This window comes from Apis florea, unplaced genomic scaffold, assembly GCF_048593485.1.
Source record: "Apis florea isolate Af1SG1 unplaced genomic scaffold, ASM4859348v1 contig_2291_pilon, whole genome shotgun sequence".
Taxonomy (NCBI): Eukaryota; Metazoa; Arthropoda; class Insecta; order Hymenoptera; family Apidae; genus Apis; species Apis florea.
Window position 1 is genome coordinate 294113 of NW_028256553.1, and position 14402 is coordinate 308514.

General features: G+C 34.7%; 1 protein-coding gene and 1 non-coding gene across 7 annotated transcripts in view; both read left to right on the forward strand.

The window, feature by feature from the left end:
• The first annotated feature begins 567 nt into the window (after positions 1–567).
• LOC100869850 (xaa-Pro aminopeptidase 1) overlaps positions 568–14402 on the forward strand; it is a 37903-nt gene continuing 24068 nt past the window's right edge. For 4 of the 6 annotated variants that reach the window (XM_086903229.1, XM_086903228.1, XM_086903232.1 and 1 more), the window contains exons 1-3: positions 568–885; positions 1088–1430; positions 1578–1647. In XM_086903229.1, coding sequence (XP_086759355.1) covers positions 1602–1647 — 46 coding nt within the window. In that variant the 5' untranslated portion in view covers positions 568–885; positions 1088–1430; positions 1578–1601. Of the gene's footprint in view, positions 950–1087; positions 1431–1577; positions 1648–14402 lie in introns of all 6 variants that reach the window. The other 2 variants (XM_086903230.1, XM_086903231.1) reach the window with 2 other exon arrangements.
• Positions 12237–12309, forward strand: TRNAA-AGC (transfer RNA alanine (anticodon AGC)). Its single transcript has one exon. It is a non-coding gene; the product is annotated as a tRNA-Ala (tRNA).

Consider the following 14402-nt stretch of genomic DNA (forward strand, 5'->3'; position numbering starts at 1 on the left):
CATCGATTTTCACCTTAACAAAGATTCTTTCCCCAAGAGTAACTTCTTTATTTATAGAATAACCTACGTGATCGTGTGCCATTTCCAATTACCACCGATTCTCACCTCTTCTTCACTCAAGAAAAAAAAAAAAATTCAAGGATCAACTCCAAGAATAACTTGGATTTATTTATAAAGTAATCCAATACAAATATTTTCTACAAATTATCATTGGACCGGCTCTCACTCGCTCAAAAAACGAAGAGATTGAAAGATACAATTTTCAACCTCATTCACAATTCCTCTTGGCTTCCTCGAAGGGTAGGTACGCGGTTTGGACGACGCCTCCTCTTGTGCTCGCATCGTTTCCATTCCTCTTCCTCCGTTCGTCATCGGGTTCGCGACGGGGGATACAAAAATATCATGAATCCTCGCCGTCACGCGAAGACGACGGAGTCGTAGAAGGGGAAGAGTTGGTCGAGAGGGAGAGAGAGAGAGAGAGAGAGAGAGAGAGAGAGAAACGACGACACCGACGTCGGTGTCAGTGGAGTAGGTTGTGGAGGCGGATGAGGCGGAGGCGGACGGAGCGAGGAGACCGAGAGCGAGACAGAGGATTAGCAGAGTGAACCAGTCGCCCTTTCGTTTCTCCATCGTTCAAACACCACGCTCCAGACAAACTTCGACGTGCATAGACAATGCCTGAAGAACGTTGATCTTCCTCCTCTTCCTCCTCCTCCTCCTCCTCGACCCCTCCTAATCTTGTGCCCTTAACCAAGTGTCTCTCGTCCAAAGCGTTTCCTCCGCTTCATGGCTCCGAGTGGCAAGTGACAACCAAGTTGTTGAATCACCGTTTCCAACCACCGGATTCTTCTACGGGAAGGGAGCACCATTCAGGATTTTGGTTTGGTACGAGGATGATCGGTGTAGTGTTATTTTCTTTTCCTACGATTGTTATCCGCGTCGATAATTAGTAAGTGTTGGTTTTTAACCCTTTCGAGATATTTGGAATTGAAACGATTAGCAATAATAATATTTATTGGCTTCTATTGCAATTTAAACAATTCGTAATTATTAAAAATTTGTTTTATTTAATACATATTTAACGCAGATGTCAAAAGGATTAATTTCCAAGTGGGGAAGAATTATTTACAAACTTTGAATCGTTCGACTCGGTCGAGCGACATTCGCGCGCGGTTTTCAAGAAACGAAACGAAACGTGTTTGTTCTTCGAGCGAAACAATCGCTCGAAAATCATTGGAAACGAAGAGTTTCGAGGGGAAGCTCGTCGAACGATCGACACGCTGCCGGAAGAGGAAGGTGCGCGGTGGTGATTGGTCCGCAGACTGTCAAAAGATTCGAATCCCGGAACGTTTCTTCGGCTTCTGCCGTTCTCCAGTTCCTCCCTTCCTCAACGTGTTCGGTGCTATTATTGCTGTGCCGCCTAAATATAGGTGAGAGCGTACGCTTGACGCAAATCGAAAACAGAACTTGTAAACGTGCGTTCACGCTTTTATTTTTTTTTTTTTTTTCTATTTTTTTTTTTTTTTACTTTTTTCTCATTTCACCTCGAACGCCACGATTTTATTTTCCTGCCTCAGTGTCTCGGTGGAAGCATCGACGCGATGAAGCAGCCGATGCAGTGGATATTGGTCTACTTCTGGACTCTTGGTAAGTACCCACAAATTCTTTCTGGATTTTTTGTTCCGTAAAAAAGGATTTACGTGTTATAAAAAAAAAATAGAATTTTACATTTATCGTATCACGTTTGAAAATGAATAATGAATAAATGGAATAAAAATGTCGTGGAGTCAGGATATTAGAAAAGAGATTGTTAATTGCATAACTGTAATTGTGTTTGATAATTTATTGTTGAAACGAGGATTAAAGATGCTTCGAGACAGATGACTTCATATAATTGGTCGAATGAAGAAAGATTCATTTGTGGAGACGTATTATACAATGGAATTTTAACAGATGAATGAATATCGCAAGAATTATTTAATTAGAATTCCATGTTTCAAATTATGTAGAAAATAGTTTGAAACATTGGAATTTATAAAAATTTATAAAAATTTATGAAAATACACGTGTATGGAGCAAACGATTGTGTATTTTATTCTTGTTTTTAAACATGATGCAAAAAAAAGTTATATAACATTTACATAACATTCTCTATAAGAATGATTAAACATATCTCGACATTTTTTTATTCTGAAACATCGAAGCGTCGTAATTTCTTAATAAATAAAGCAAAAAAAAAAAGAGAGAAAGAAAGAAAAAAAGAAACAGGAAATAAACAAAAACGGAGCTTTCCTCTCCAGTGATTTTCACTCACAAAATAAAGAAACTTCTTCGTGGAAAGAATGAAACTTTGAAAAAAAAAGAGAACTATAAGCAGAGAGAACAAATTTGAATATCTTTTTTAAATTTTCGTTTGCTCAAATGCTGACTGAAAATGTAAATTTGCAAATGTTAACAAGGTCGACCAATGCGATGCCTTTATGCTCCAAACGAAAGGAGCAAACCGTTTCTGATTAATTAAAGACATTTCGTTCATACGTGAAATCGGGTTAAGACGCGTTTCCACGCGGTTCTACGTTTTTCGAAAACTTGGCAATTGACAATTTCAGTGGGGAAAAATGTAAAGGACGTGGTTTGAAAACGACGTATATCTTTCGAGGATTGCTTCACAGCGTTTAATTTTTTAATTGCACGTCGCACATGCCATAAAGTGGAAAAGTCGTAACTATTGACATAGTTGATAACAGGATGAATTAATAAAATCTGACTCAAAGAGATCATTGTCAAGAAATGTCATTGAGTAATTAATTGTTTTGCAATTTTTAATTGTAAAATTATTACAAAGAGCAGGCAAAAATTGCGTATAAAGGAAAAGAAAAGTCTTTCTAATTTATTCAATTGCCAATGAATGAAACTTATAACGCACGATCAGATTTAATTAATCAAATAATTAAATCAGGATGAAGAGGATGAAGATAATAATATTGAACTGCCGCTATTTCAAGATAAATTTATCTTGGATACATATTATCAAAGTAGAACATCTGATTACAAGAGAGAGACATCAGTATTTCATTTTTAAATAAAAATATAACAGCTCGTGTAATAAATGAAATCCAAATGAAATCCGCAGACAGATATGAATAAATTTCTACCGACTAATTGCAACGGCAAATAACACGGAGACTGACGCGTTATCGTGACTATGATATATTTCATGATTACATATATAAAACTATGATAAAATCCAGCCTAAGATTGACAAATGTAATTCCCTTGATCAAATATTGACCAAGTCGAATCGGATAATTTTATTCGCTTTATTGCGATTTCTGATCGCCAGATGACGAAAACGGAAGTTATCCGTTTATACATGTGAAAATAAACACGGTCCCCGATGAATCGAACTTGATTGACGTGATTATGATAAGGAAAACCGATATATCTTTAGAAACGTCTGTTTTCGTCCGAAGATAGAGAGAAATCGTGGGATTGGAAGATAGATAAATGATTGGGTTCGATCGTTCGAATGGATTTCTCGTGTTCTCGTGAAGAATAAACGCAATTTCAATTTCGAGATCGAATATTCTTACAGTATATATATATATATATAGTAGTAGAGTATTAATTTATTTAATTAACTAGACAATAAAAGTGTTTGCAAAGCTTCGATGCTCGAAGCTCGTTTTATCAAAGCCACAAAATTTCTGAAAACAATAAATCGCGGCTTCTTACCTTAAGAGAAGAAAAAAGAGAGAAAGAGAAAAAAGAAAAAGTATCCTCGAAATTCTCTTCTCTAATTTAATTAATTAAACCAGAATTTAAATCCAAGCTAAGTCCAAACACAGGTTAAACACAAACGGAAAAGCAGAACAATAGTCTTTGCATTTCTCTCCCTCTGTTAAACAAAACTCCCTCCATACCCGCGTATAAATATCAGCGAAACGGTTATATTATCCCCAACCGTGGAACGATTCCAGGTCGCTATCGTCGCGAGTGGTGGAAAATTGATAAAAAAAAAAAAGGGGGGGGGAAAGAGCGAGGGAATAAAATAAAATAAAATAAAAACAGGCCGTGAAAAATGTAACGAGCGGAAGTGGCCGCGGTGTTGGAAAAAAAAGAAGTTCGATCCCGGAAGAACTCTCTCTCTCTCTCTCTCTCTCTTTCTCTCTTTCGCTCAGCCCGCTCGTTTCAAACTCGATGAATTTGCGCGGACGAGTTTTCGTGGCTTGTTTAAATCGCGGCTTTTTTTACGATCGGCGGAAGCGATAGTGGCGATCCTCTCGGATGCTCGGATATAAAAACATGGAGGGGGGAGGGGGAGGAGAAGGAAAAAAAAAAAAGAAAAAAAGAGACAAAAGAATAAAGAGGAGGGAAGAATGGATAAACCGATCACAGGGAGGACGGTTTGTTTCACGGGAAAATCGAGTTTTACGAGTGCGCGGCAGTCGCTAATCCGCCATTTTTTCCGGCGTGAAAAAGCGTCGCGCATCCAGTTAACGAATATTTATTAAGCTTTTGAAACAAAAGAGTTGTTTTTACCCTCTCTCGCGTTTGCCTCTTATTTGCATCTTTGCGCGCTCGTGAATTGTGTTCTTTCTTTTTTTTTTTTTGGAAAAGGAGGGAGGGGAGGAGGAGATAAATATATTGGAAACGAGCAATGCGTCCTTGGAATTGTATTCTTCTTGTCTTTCGAGAAAGAAGAAGCGCTCTTGTTCGTGGAAGCGTGCGTAAAAGTGTAAATGTGTAATTTATTTTACCTTGATTTTGAAAGTGCGTAACAAGTGTAATTTTTTAGGATTTCTAGGACGAAAGGTGTGATGATTACATTGCACCTTTACAAATGGAGAATTTTGTAATTAATTGTAATCACGACATTTATATTTAATTAAAAAAAAAAAAAAACCATTGGATATTCACCGCGAAATTGAAATATTTCTGATCAACTGAGCATCGCGGAAAATCCGTATTCAAAACCGGTATATCGGATCATCTTTCATTGAGAAATTGCACACCGTTTGTCGCATTTGCGAATGTCCCGTCTGCAAATCGTTTATGAGGCTGGACCCTCGTCATCTGTCATACTTGCCGTACCGGCACGCACACGTCATTTTTTATCAACGAGAAAAAAACGCGACAAGTGTTTAACCACAGACGTGTTACACGTGAGCCAAGTGTTAACAGAGCGGCTCCATAACTTTGTTGCGCTCGTTCGTATCGTGTGTAACGCTCGTATCACGTAACGATACCCTGTTGCAACATTGTTGCAACGCGGAAGAATTACACGCATCGTTTAAACGCTCGTTTTCGAATTTCGAACGTGTTGAATCGTGTCGATGATTTATGAATGTTCGACGGAGGAGGAGGGGAGACTCTGTTGCATAATTCGCGTTGCAAATTTAAAGGAACGAAAGATGAAAAGTTTGTCTATAGATTGGATATAGCCGGAGGTTATTAGCCAGTTAAGTTCAATGTTACATCCTGTCTGAGTGTGATAGAAGGTCCCAGCACTCCCCAGTTGACTTGTGACGTTGCTCGGATAATCTGTTATGATCGACGTCATTTTATCCCGTCGATATTGTTGTTATTTCCGGGTCTGTGGAACAAGCAATCGGACGGACGATTAAAAACTGAGATACATGCTTCTGTCTTTTTCAAAACGTCGATCTAACTTTATTCCATGTCCCACGTTAATTTGAATAGCAATTCTGAATTATTTGCCAATCCTGTTTTTTTTTTTTTTTAATCTAAGATAATCAACGTAATTAACAATATCGGAGAAGAGGAATTGATTAAATTTTTATAAAATTATTTTACCATTGAAATTCAAATATTTGTCTCGCCTATTGAAGATTGTATACAATTTAATCAAATATTCAATTTAACCCATATAATTTTCGTCGAGAGAGAGAGAGAGGAGTTGGCTATATGTAAACGTAAGGACGGAGAATAGGTTGCAACATTGTCGGCATAGATGTATTATGTAGAACAAGATACAGGATGGAAATGAATTTATCATGGAATTGAAAATTGTTATTTAAACGAAGTTCACGTTTCATTTAACAATTGGCCCGCAGCATGGAACACGTGCCCTGTACCCCATCCAAAATTTATTCTGCTTTATTACATGGCGATTCGCGCTGATAAATTATTACACGAGGAGTCCTCGACTTTTGTCAAATGTTCTTCATTCGTGGATTCGAGTAAATTTTAAACTGAAATCTAAAAATAATTCAGCAACATAAATATATAGAGATAAATAAATATATAGAGAAAATTTTTAAATTGCTCCGTTCTTCTAAGAATTGATAATTCCTAGTAGATTCGATAATTTCACGCAAGACATTACGTCACCTCTAATTTAAGAACTGATTCGGCTGTAAGAAAAGAATTTCGCGGGGGTTGATTTTCGAAAAATCCAAGGCTATAGAGAACGTTTATATTTAAGCGCATCGTCATGCAAAAAATTTTAAAAGATGCGTACTCGTCGATCTTTTCTCAAACTTTTTATCTTTGCATAACAACTTTGCGTAACTTCAGAATTTGTTTCGTAGTTAAGAAAAGAATAATTTATCTTCTGCAAATATAAGCATCTAATACTTTTCTTATTATTTATAACAAAATTTGCTTAAAGATTTTAAAACAATATGATACTGCTCGATTTAATTAACAGGGATAAAAATTGAACAGAGATAAAAAACTTCGAAATGTAAAAACGTGATAACATTTCATCAGATTTACATCCATTTGTCTTCAAGTACGGTTACGATAAGATAAATCTTCGAAATGAGATGGAATATTTTATTCGATTTCGCGTACTAGAATTTGTGCACCATTATCTGTCAACTCTATTTCACAAAGCTGCCGGCTAAATCTTTCATCGTCTTATTTATCTTCAGGTCAGAAAGTGGAGCCAAAATTACTCGAATTAAAAAATTCCACGATTCGGTTGCAAATCGAACGAACTTGGATAACCAAAAAATTTAATTGACTAAATTGAAAGGAAAAATTCTAAATAAACCAGCCATAAATTGTGAAAATTTTCGGGTAGATCATGACGAAACATCTCGAATACATTGAGAGATATCTCTAGGTCAACGAGATGAAGAGATTTGAATGTTGTATCAGTGGAATGTTGGATCAAGTGGAACGAAGTTTCTCGCAAGTGAATTTTGAATGAAAATTGGAAAATTGGAAGTTTGATCACACTGATAAAATAATCCTAAGGTTAAAATTTCAATTACAATTATAATCTTCGATCATTCGCTTGAAGAACGTGTATATTTTAAAATTCTATTGAAATTCATGATTATGATATATTTTAAAGTTCTATCGCCTAAAAAAAAAAAAAGAAAAAAAGTAAGAAATTCGAATATTTGCAAAAATTTTTAAAAATCCATGATTCTAATTTAAATTTCATTTACGACTAAATAATCCAATAAATCTATTTGAAGAAATTGCTCGCTGAAATTTGGAATGCGTCAAATAAGGGGAACAAATGACGCAGAGAACGAGAATACGAGTGATGAAGGTATGGGTGGGTGGACAAGAGGTAACATTCATTACGTTCAAACTCAAACGTTGAATTCTAGATTCGATTGGCCGGTGAACGCACCCAGGGAACAGATAGTTGGTCAGGTTGCACTATAAATAACGGAAGTTTGCGAGCGCGAAAGTTATTTCCATGGCGCCTTGGGTCAGACATGCACTTGACTCGACAATGCTGACATAACGAATCGCCACGTGTTCGATTAAGTTTAACCTTTGACCAGTTTTCGATGATCGGAAAGGAACTGTTCTCGGATAGATTTTTGTTTCGAGGAAAACTCGATAAATCAGTTTAGAGGGAAATGATGTAATAAATAGGTAACGCGTGCTTCTGTTGATTCTAGGATTAAATTTGGATCACGAGGGAGTTTAAGCTTCCTGTGTTTAAAATTCGTCGAATTTCTTTCTTGAAAGGTTAATTTCTCCGTAGTTCCGATGAGAAGTTTTGTATTTTTAAATTTTTTTTTTTTAGTTCGAATCATTTTTTATGATAATGGAAAATCATAACGGGAAATAAGTTTTAAAATGTCTCCTAATTAAATGATAAAAATAATTTCGACGAATGGCAATTACTCGTAATTTGAAAATTATTTACACGAAAATCATTGAACTCGAATCATATATGAATTTAGTACAGACTTTGCTTCATAACATTGTTGAACTAGTTCACAGTGTAAGTATTCGCTTTCAATATAGTTGTATCATAATCGTTGGCAGTGTTCACCATGTTATAACTGTCTGGAACGAATAAACGCGTCTCACACTGACTGCATATTTTCTTGCATGCTCCTTTTCTCATAGAGGAAATGCAGCTGTTATTCGAGAACCGACAAAGGTCAATCTCGAGTATGTTTCATCCTCGGAATGATTCGCATAAAAGCAGCTTTGTGTTGAGCTGCGTATCCATAAGTCGAAACTGAATTAATGATCTTCGATGTGGAAACAAGCCATAACACAGTGTAATTGTTATTAAATACTTAAATGGGCAATTCAAAACGTTGAGATCACTTGGTAGTTGCATAATTATATAATTCAAAAATTGCGTTCTTTCGAAGATATTCTTTAAGAACGATTGAAGTTTAAATAATTCTTGTAATGATCCAATAAATCGTTGCTTGAACGTTTCCTATGCATTAATGAAAGCTAATAGCAAATAACATCTTCAAGAAGAAACTTGCATAAAACTTATAATTATAATTGCGAATTTTTATTGCGAATACATATTTTTTATTTTATCGTTAATAAGAGGATCATTGTGAGCAATTTACTTTCAGAAATGAAAATATACATCGGCTTAATTAATTTAATCTGATAAATAAATCTTAAATCTGATAAAAATCTTATTAAAATTAGGAAAACTTTGAATCGCTGTAACTCCGAAGATAGTTACTTCCGGTCGATGAATGAGCGATCATTCGAAGCGCGGAACCTTCCCCTTTAAAACGCCTTTTCATTCATCCCGATACGACTTCCGGTTCCCGAGATATCGTCGCGTGAAGCAAAGGGTGATTTTTAAACATTTACCTTAAACCTAATTAAACGCTATTAAAATTAGGAAAACTTTGAATCGCTGTAACTCCGAAGATAATTACTTCCGGTCGATGAATGAGCGATCATTCGAAGCGCGGAACCTTCCCCTTTAAAACGCCTTTTCATTCATCCCGATACGACTTCCGGTTCTCGAGATATCATCGCGTGAAGCAAAGGGTGATTTTTAAACATTTACCTTAAACCTAATTAAACGCTATTAAAATTAGGAAAACTTTGAATCGCTGTAACTCCGAAGATAGTTACTTCCGGTCGATGAATTTGCGATCATTCGAAGCGCGGAACCTTCCCCTTTAAAACGCCTTTTCATTCATCCCGATACGACTTCCGGTTCTCGAGATATCATCGTGTAAAGCAAAGGGTAATTTTTAATCGTTTACTATCTCCGTCCTTGTTGTTAATTCGGGCCTCTCGCTCGCACCTCGTCTCGCTGACCTATCCCAAATTTCAGATAAAAAAGAGACGCGATTCCTGGAAAAACGTAGTACGCGTTTCCAAGAAATAATATAGGCCAGTGGGTCGCGAGCCATAATTCATAATTCCTGCGTTCTCTACGTTTAACTTTAAATCCTTATATCTCGGTAACGGATCGAGATATCGTGATAAAACAAAAAGCAATTTCAATGGCATAGTTTCCTCCATCTTTCGAGTGAGTTTCAATGACAAAATTTTTAATTTCTCCTCGTAGTTTTTATGTGAAAAGTCAAGAAGTTTCATTTATGACTCGCGTGAATACAATTATTTGTCGTTATAATATAAAGTATTATACGTATTTTAATTAAAAATCCGTAATTTATTTAGAATTTAAAAAAATTAAAATTTGGGTAAGAATTATTTATTATTCTCCATATGCAAATTGATGCATAAATATATATTCGATCACTGAATACGCGCTCATGGTCGGAAGAAATAAGAAATTTGTTAGTTCTATACCTGTTTACATGCAGATAGTTCACTCAACAGCTCAGACTTTGAACCATGTAACTGCAAAGTTTCCAGAAAGCTAGGCCAACTAAACATACCGGAAATTCCTTTGAAAACGTGAATCTTGCATAGAGTAACTTTGTGTTCATTCGAAGTATAAGTTTGGAACGAGATGTTTTAAAGACTAACATTTCTTGGAATATTAGTATACATCAGTTACAAATGAAGTCGTTCTAACCATCACGAGAAATTTGAAACGATTCAAATCGTCAAAGGAAATATTCGTAGCAATTTTTCGACAGAAATAATGTTATCTATTTTTATATACAAGTCCTTTCGAAGATAATATTACGCGATCAAAAAACATATTTCCTTTAATATAAAGTAATTTACCATTTCTTTTTGATTTATTCTTTCATCTTAATTTCGTCTTCATTGTTTGTTGTAATTTAACAACAATAATACATAATGCTTGATAAACATGCCGATTATAGAAATATTACATTACATTTAATTTCCAAAATAATTTAAATCACTTACATCTCTCTGTATCGTATGTAAGAGTGGTAACGATATAGAGCCATCGTAAAATTAATAAATCCCCGGAAAAAGCGAAATCGCGAGAAGAGGGAGAAAAAAAAGGAGGGGGAACGGACGACGTGGAACGAAGAAGGGAATAAAAAGAGAGGGTGGATATCGGAAAATAAGAGCAAACGGTGAGCAGGGCCGCAGCCTTTGAAAGGAGGCAAAACGGGAGTCACGTTAAACTTGTAAAATCCAAAACTCCATCACCTCGAATTATTTTTACATTAATGAGGGGTAAATTATCGGAAAAGAGGCTTGGTGACGTAACAGGACGTCATAGGGGCAGGGAGGTTTCGCAGGATCTCTTTCTCACGGTCACACTTTCACCGTTTGTATCGACTTTCCCTTTCCGGTACGCGATACCACTTCAAAATCCGATAAATCCGACTCTCTCCATTTATGGTTAACGCCGAAACGAGCAACGTTGTTATCCTGGCACGTGGAGTCGCATTCGAACATCGAGAGGGATGCAATATCGGGCGTGCGGCCCTGATCGATTACCCATTCCAACCTCATCCGCCCGATGAACCGCTGCTCTCGACCAGCTGTAATCCAGTATTAAAGCCGCGGATTCGTGATTTTTCAACGGTTGGCCATTCGAGGATAGAAGGTGGATAGGAAAGAGGATCGAAAAGTGTTCGAAAGCTTCGCGAATTTGAGAGGAAGAATTTGAAAGAGAAAATGAGAGGAAAGTTGAGAATGGAAGTTGGAAATTTGAAAGTTGGTAGAGGAAATGATGGGTAAGAAGTTAGAACTTAGGAAACGTAGGAGAAAGAAATTTTAGTGAACGTATCGAATCAAGGAAAGTATGCTGCATTATTGAAATATTTATTTTGGTTTTTGTGATATTAAATATAAATTAAATAAGTAGAAGTAAAATATTATGTTGATGCAAGATGATGACATATTTTATTATAAAATTTAAGGGTAAATATATTTTTTCTTCTTTTTCTTTTTTTTTTTTTTTTTGAAAAAAGACATTATTTCAAATCAATTAAAATTTGCTATCGTCTAAAAAATGTAATTTTGTTTATTTTAATCTATTATGAAAAAGGGAAAGTGTTAAAACATTTGGTGATAAGATAAGAAGCCAAGATAGCGCACTGCACGATCTTATTTATTCGCGGATTTCATCCTCCTTTATGTTTCTGAAATCCTGTGAACAGAGTGGCGCCATGTGGTCAAATGAGAAAGCAAATGAAACAAGTGGGGGATGAAACGTGACACATCTTGAAGGACAAGTAATTACACTCTAAAAAATTTTTATGATTCTTTAAAAATTACATCGCAATTCTTATTCTTTTTCAACAACGTCTTGGATATAAATTTAACAGTATATTCTCTTTATTATTTTTAGTTTAATGTATTTTTTTATTCTGCAAAAACAAAAAACAAAGTTTTATTTTTAAAACTTAAGCTATATTTATAATACGATAGAATTAAAAACGAAGAACTCATTATACCTATATAAAAGATTAATTATTATGGAGAAAAGGATGAATTTTAAAAATGATCTTTGATTTTAAGAATTTTTTAACTCACTTGTAAAAATTATAAAATAAATATTTTCCGTTATTTGGTAGATTAAATGCCAGAACTCGAGTTGTGTTAAGAAAAGAAATCTGATAACAGGGGGCGTAGCTCAGATGGTAGAGCGCTCGCTTAGCATGCGAGAGGTACCGGGATCGATACCCGGCGCCTCCAATTCAATTTTTTTTTATTTTAAATTTTATATATTTTTTTTATTCATTTACATTTTATTCACTATCTTTAGCAGAATTGTAAATAATATATCTAATACAAACATCTTTTTTACACTGTTCACGATAAATATTTTTCCGTATTGTCAATTAATGTTTATCAATCATTTGATATTTAAATTATTTAAAAATTCAAATAATTTCTTCATCTAGAATAGAATATTCTTCATGAATTATTCATAAAATATATTCATTTGAAAATATATGATTATTTTCTTAATTGTGTCATATCACAAATATCTATTACAATTTTTCTATTATTGTTATATTCGCATGAATTTATATTATTTATTCGACAATAATTCATTCACTTTCGTTTTATACACGTAGTGACAAATAAAATGTTAATGGATGAAATGTTAAATGGAATGATTATCTGTTCTTAAAGAGTAGAACTGACCAATACACGAAATCGTAGTGATTTCGTAGTAGCATAGTATAGCGCGTGTGTATACACATATAACCAGGTATAGCGTTTAGACACGTTCTCTATACGGCGCTGTCCTAAGTTCGTTTAGCTCCTCTGAAGACCTCTTCGCAGAATCTGTTTTCCGGTTGATTCTAAATCATGATTTACCAACAACTGGCAGAGAAACTAGTACTGGTTCGTCATTCACGTATCGCCTAATCGCCTCTCTCTAATCGGCACACACTCATAGCCGTGTTTCATGACTATGCGCGTTAAAACCTGTTATTCCAATCTTGAAACACGTATATACACGTGCTCTTTTATCTTTATCAAACTGCAAATCGATCTAATTTAAAGTAGCATGTGTATTAAATTTATTTATTAATAAATAAATTTATTTTGATTCAAGATGTTGCAAGAAGATGAGTAAATAATTTTGTAATAATTCTATCTTGTTCGTTTCTTTTTAATTCTTTAACTTTTTTATCTTTTATAATGCAATTTTATTAACTATGATGGTTTAATAGGATGGTGTAAATAGAAGAAGAGAAGATTTTTATAATTGAATCATTTAAGTAATATTGCATAGAAGAAATAGCAAAATAATTAAGACATGTATATATATTTAATAAAAATTTTGTTAATCGATATAATTTAATAAGATCAAAATATTTATGGTAAATATTTGATTGATTTACTTATATTTCTTATATAAAAACTTTAAATGAGTATATGATATAATTTAAATTTATTTGTCATTTATCTTTCATTCATAAAAAAATTTACTTAATAAAACAACATGATGTATGTATATATAGTAACTGAAATATCATGCACCCCCGCTGATTTCTGTGATCCTGGTTCCTACCCCGATCTACGTTCTCAGAGCTATTGTTCAGATGCGGTCAAGCGTCTTTTTTAAACCGCTCTGCGTGACCATTATCAAGATGCATACCTTCATAAAAATTCACCTGCCCTTTTCCAGTATTCCTCGTTCTATTCACCCCATTTAATTCCATTCCCCACAGAGGATATGTATTGAATACGTGTGATAGTTTTAAAAGATCTATTCTAAACACCAATACAATATAAATTATTCATGCAGACAAATATCTGAATGAAATTTATTTTTCAAGTTATAAATAAATTAATGTTTTCACTTTTCTCCTTGTTTTCTATCTGAAATTATCTAAAAAGTATTATTAATATTACCTATACATTTACAATATCATCAAAATACAATCAAGATATCAATAATTTTACAAATTAATCACGTTAAATCTCTAATTGATTAAATAATACATTAACACTAATTCGTATTCTGTGCTCGCTTTAATTTTCGCCAGATATTCGTCATTTTCGTCCCGTATCCTCGCATACGAGAGAAAGCGAATCGTTCACATCCCCCTTTGATCCGGTCAGGGTTGAGAAAAAAAAGAGTCACAATAAAAGGATCACCGTTCCAAAGTATCCACAAGCAACCCCCTTTCATCTCGTGCTCTCCTGTTGCCCCACGTGTTTTTTCTTTGTTCAACGTTTCAAAATTTACCACCCTTTATCGTACGTATACGCGGGATCAAGTGTATACAAGCGAACATCCCCCTTTGAAAAGGGGGACACGCATACCC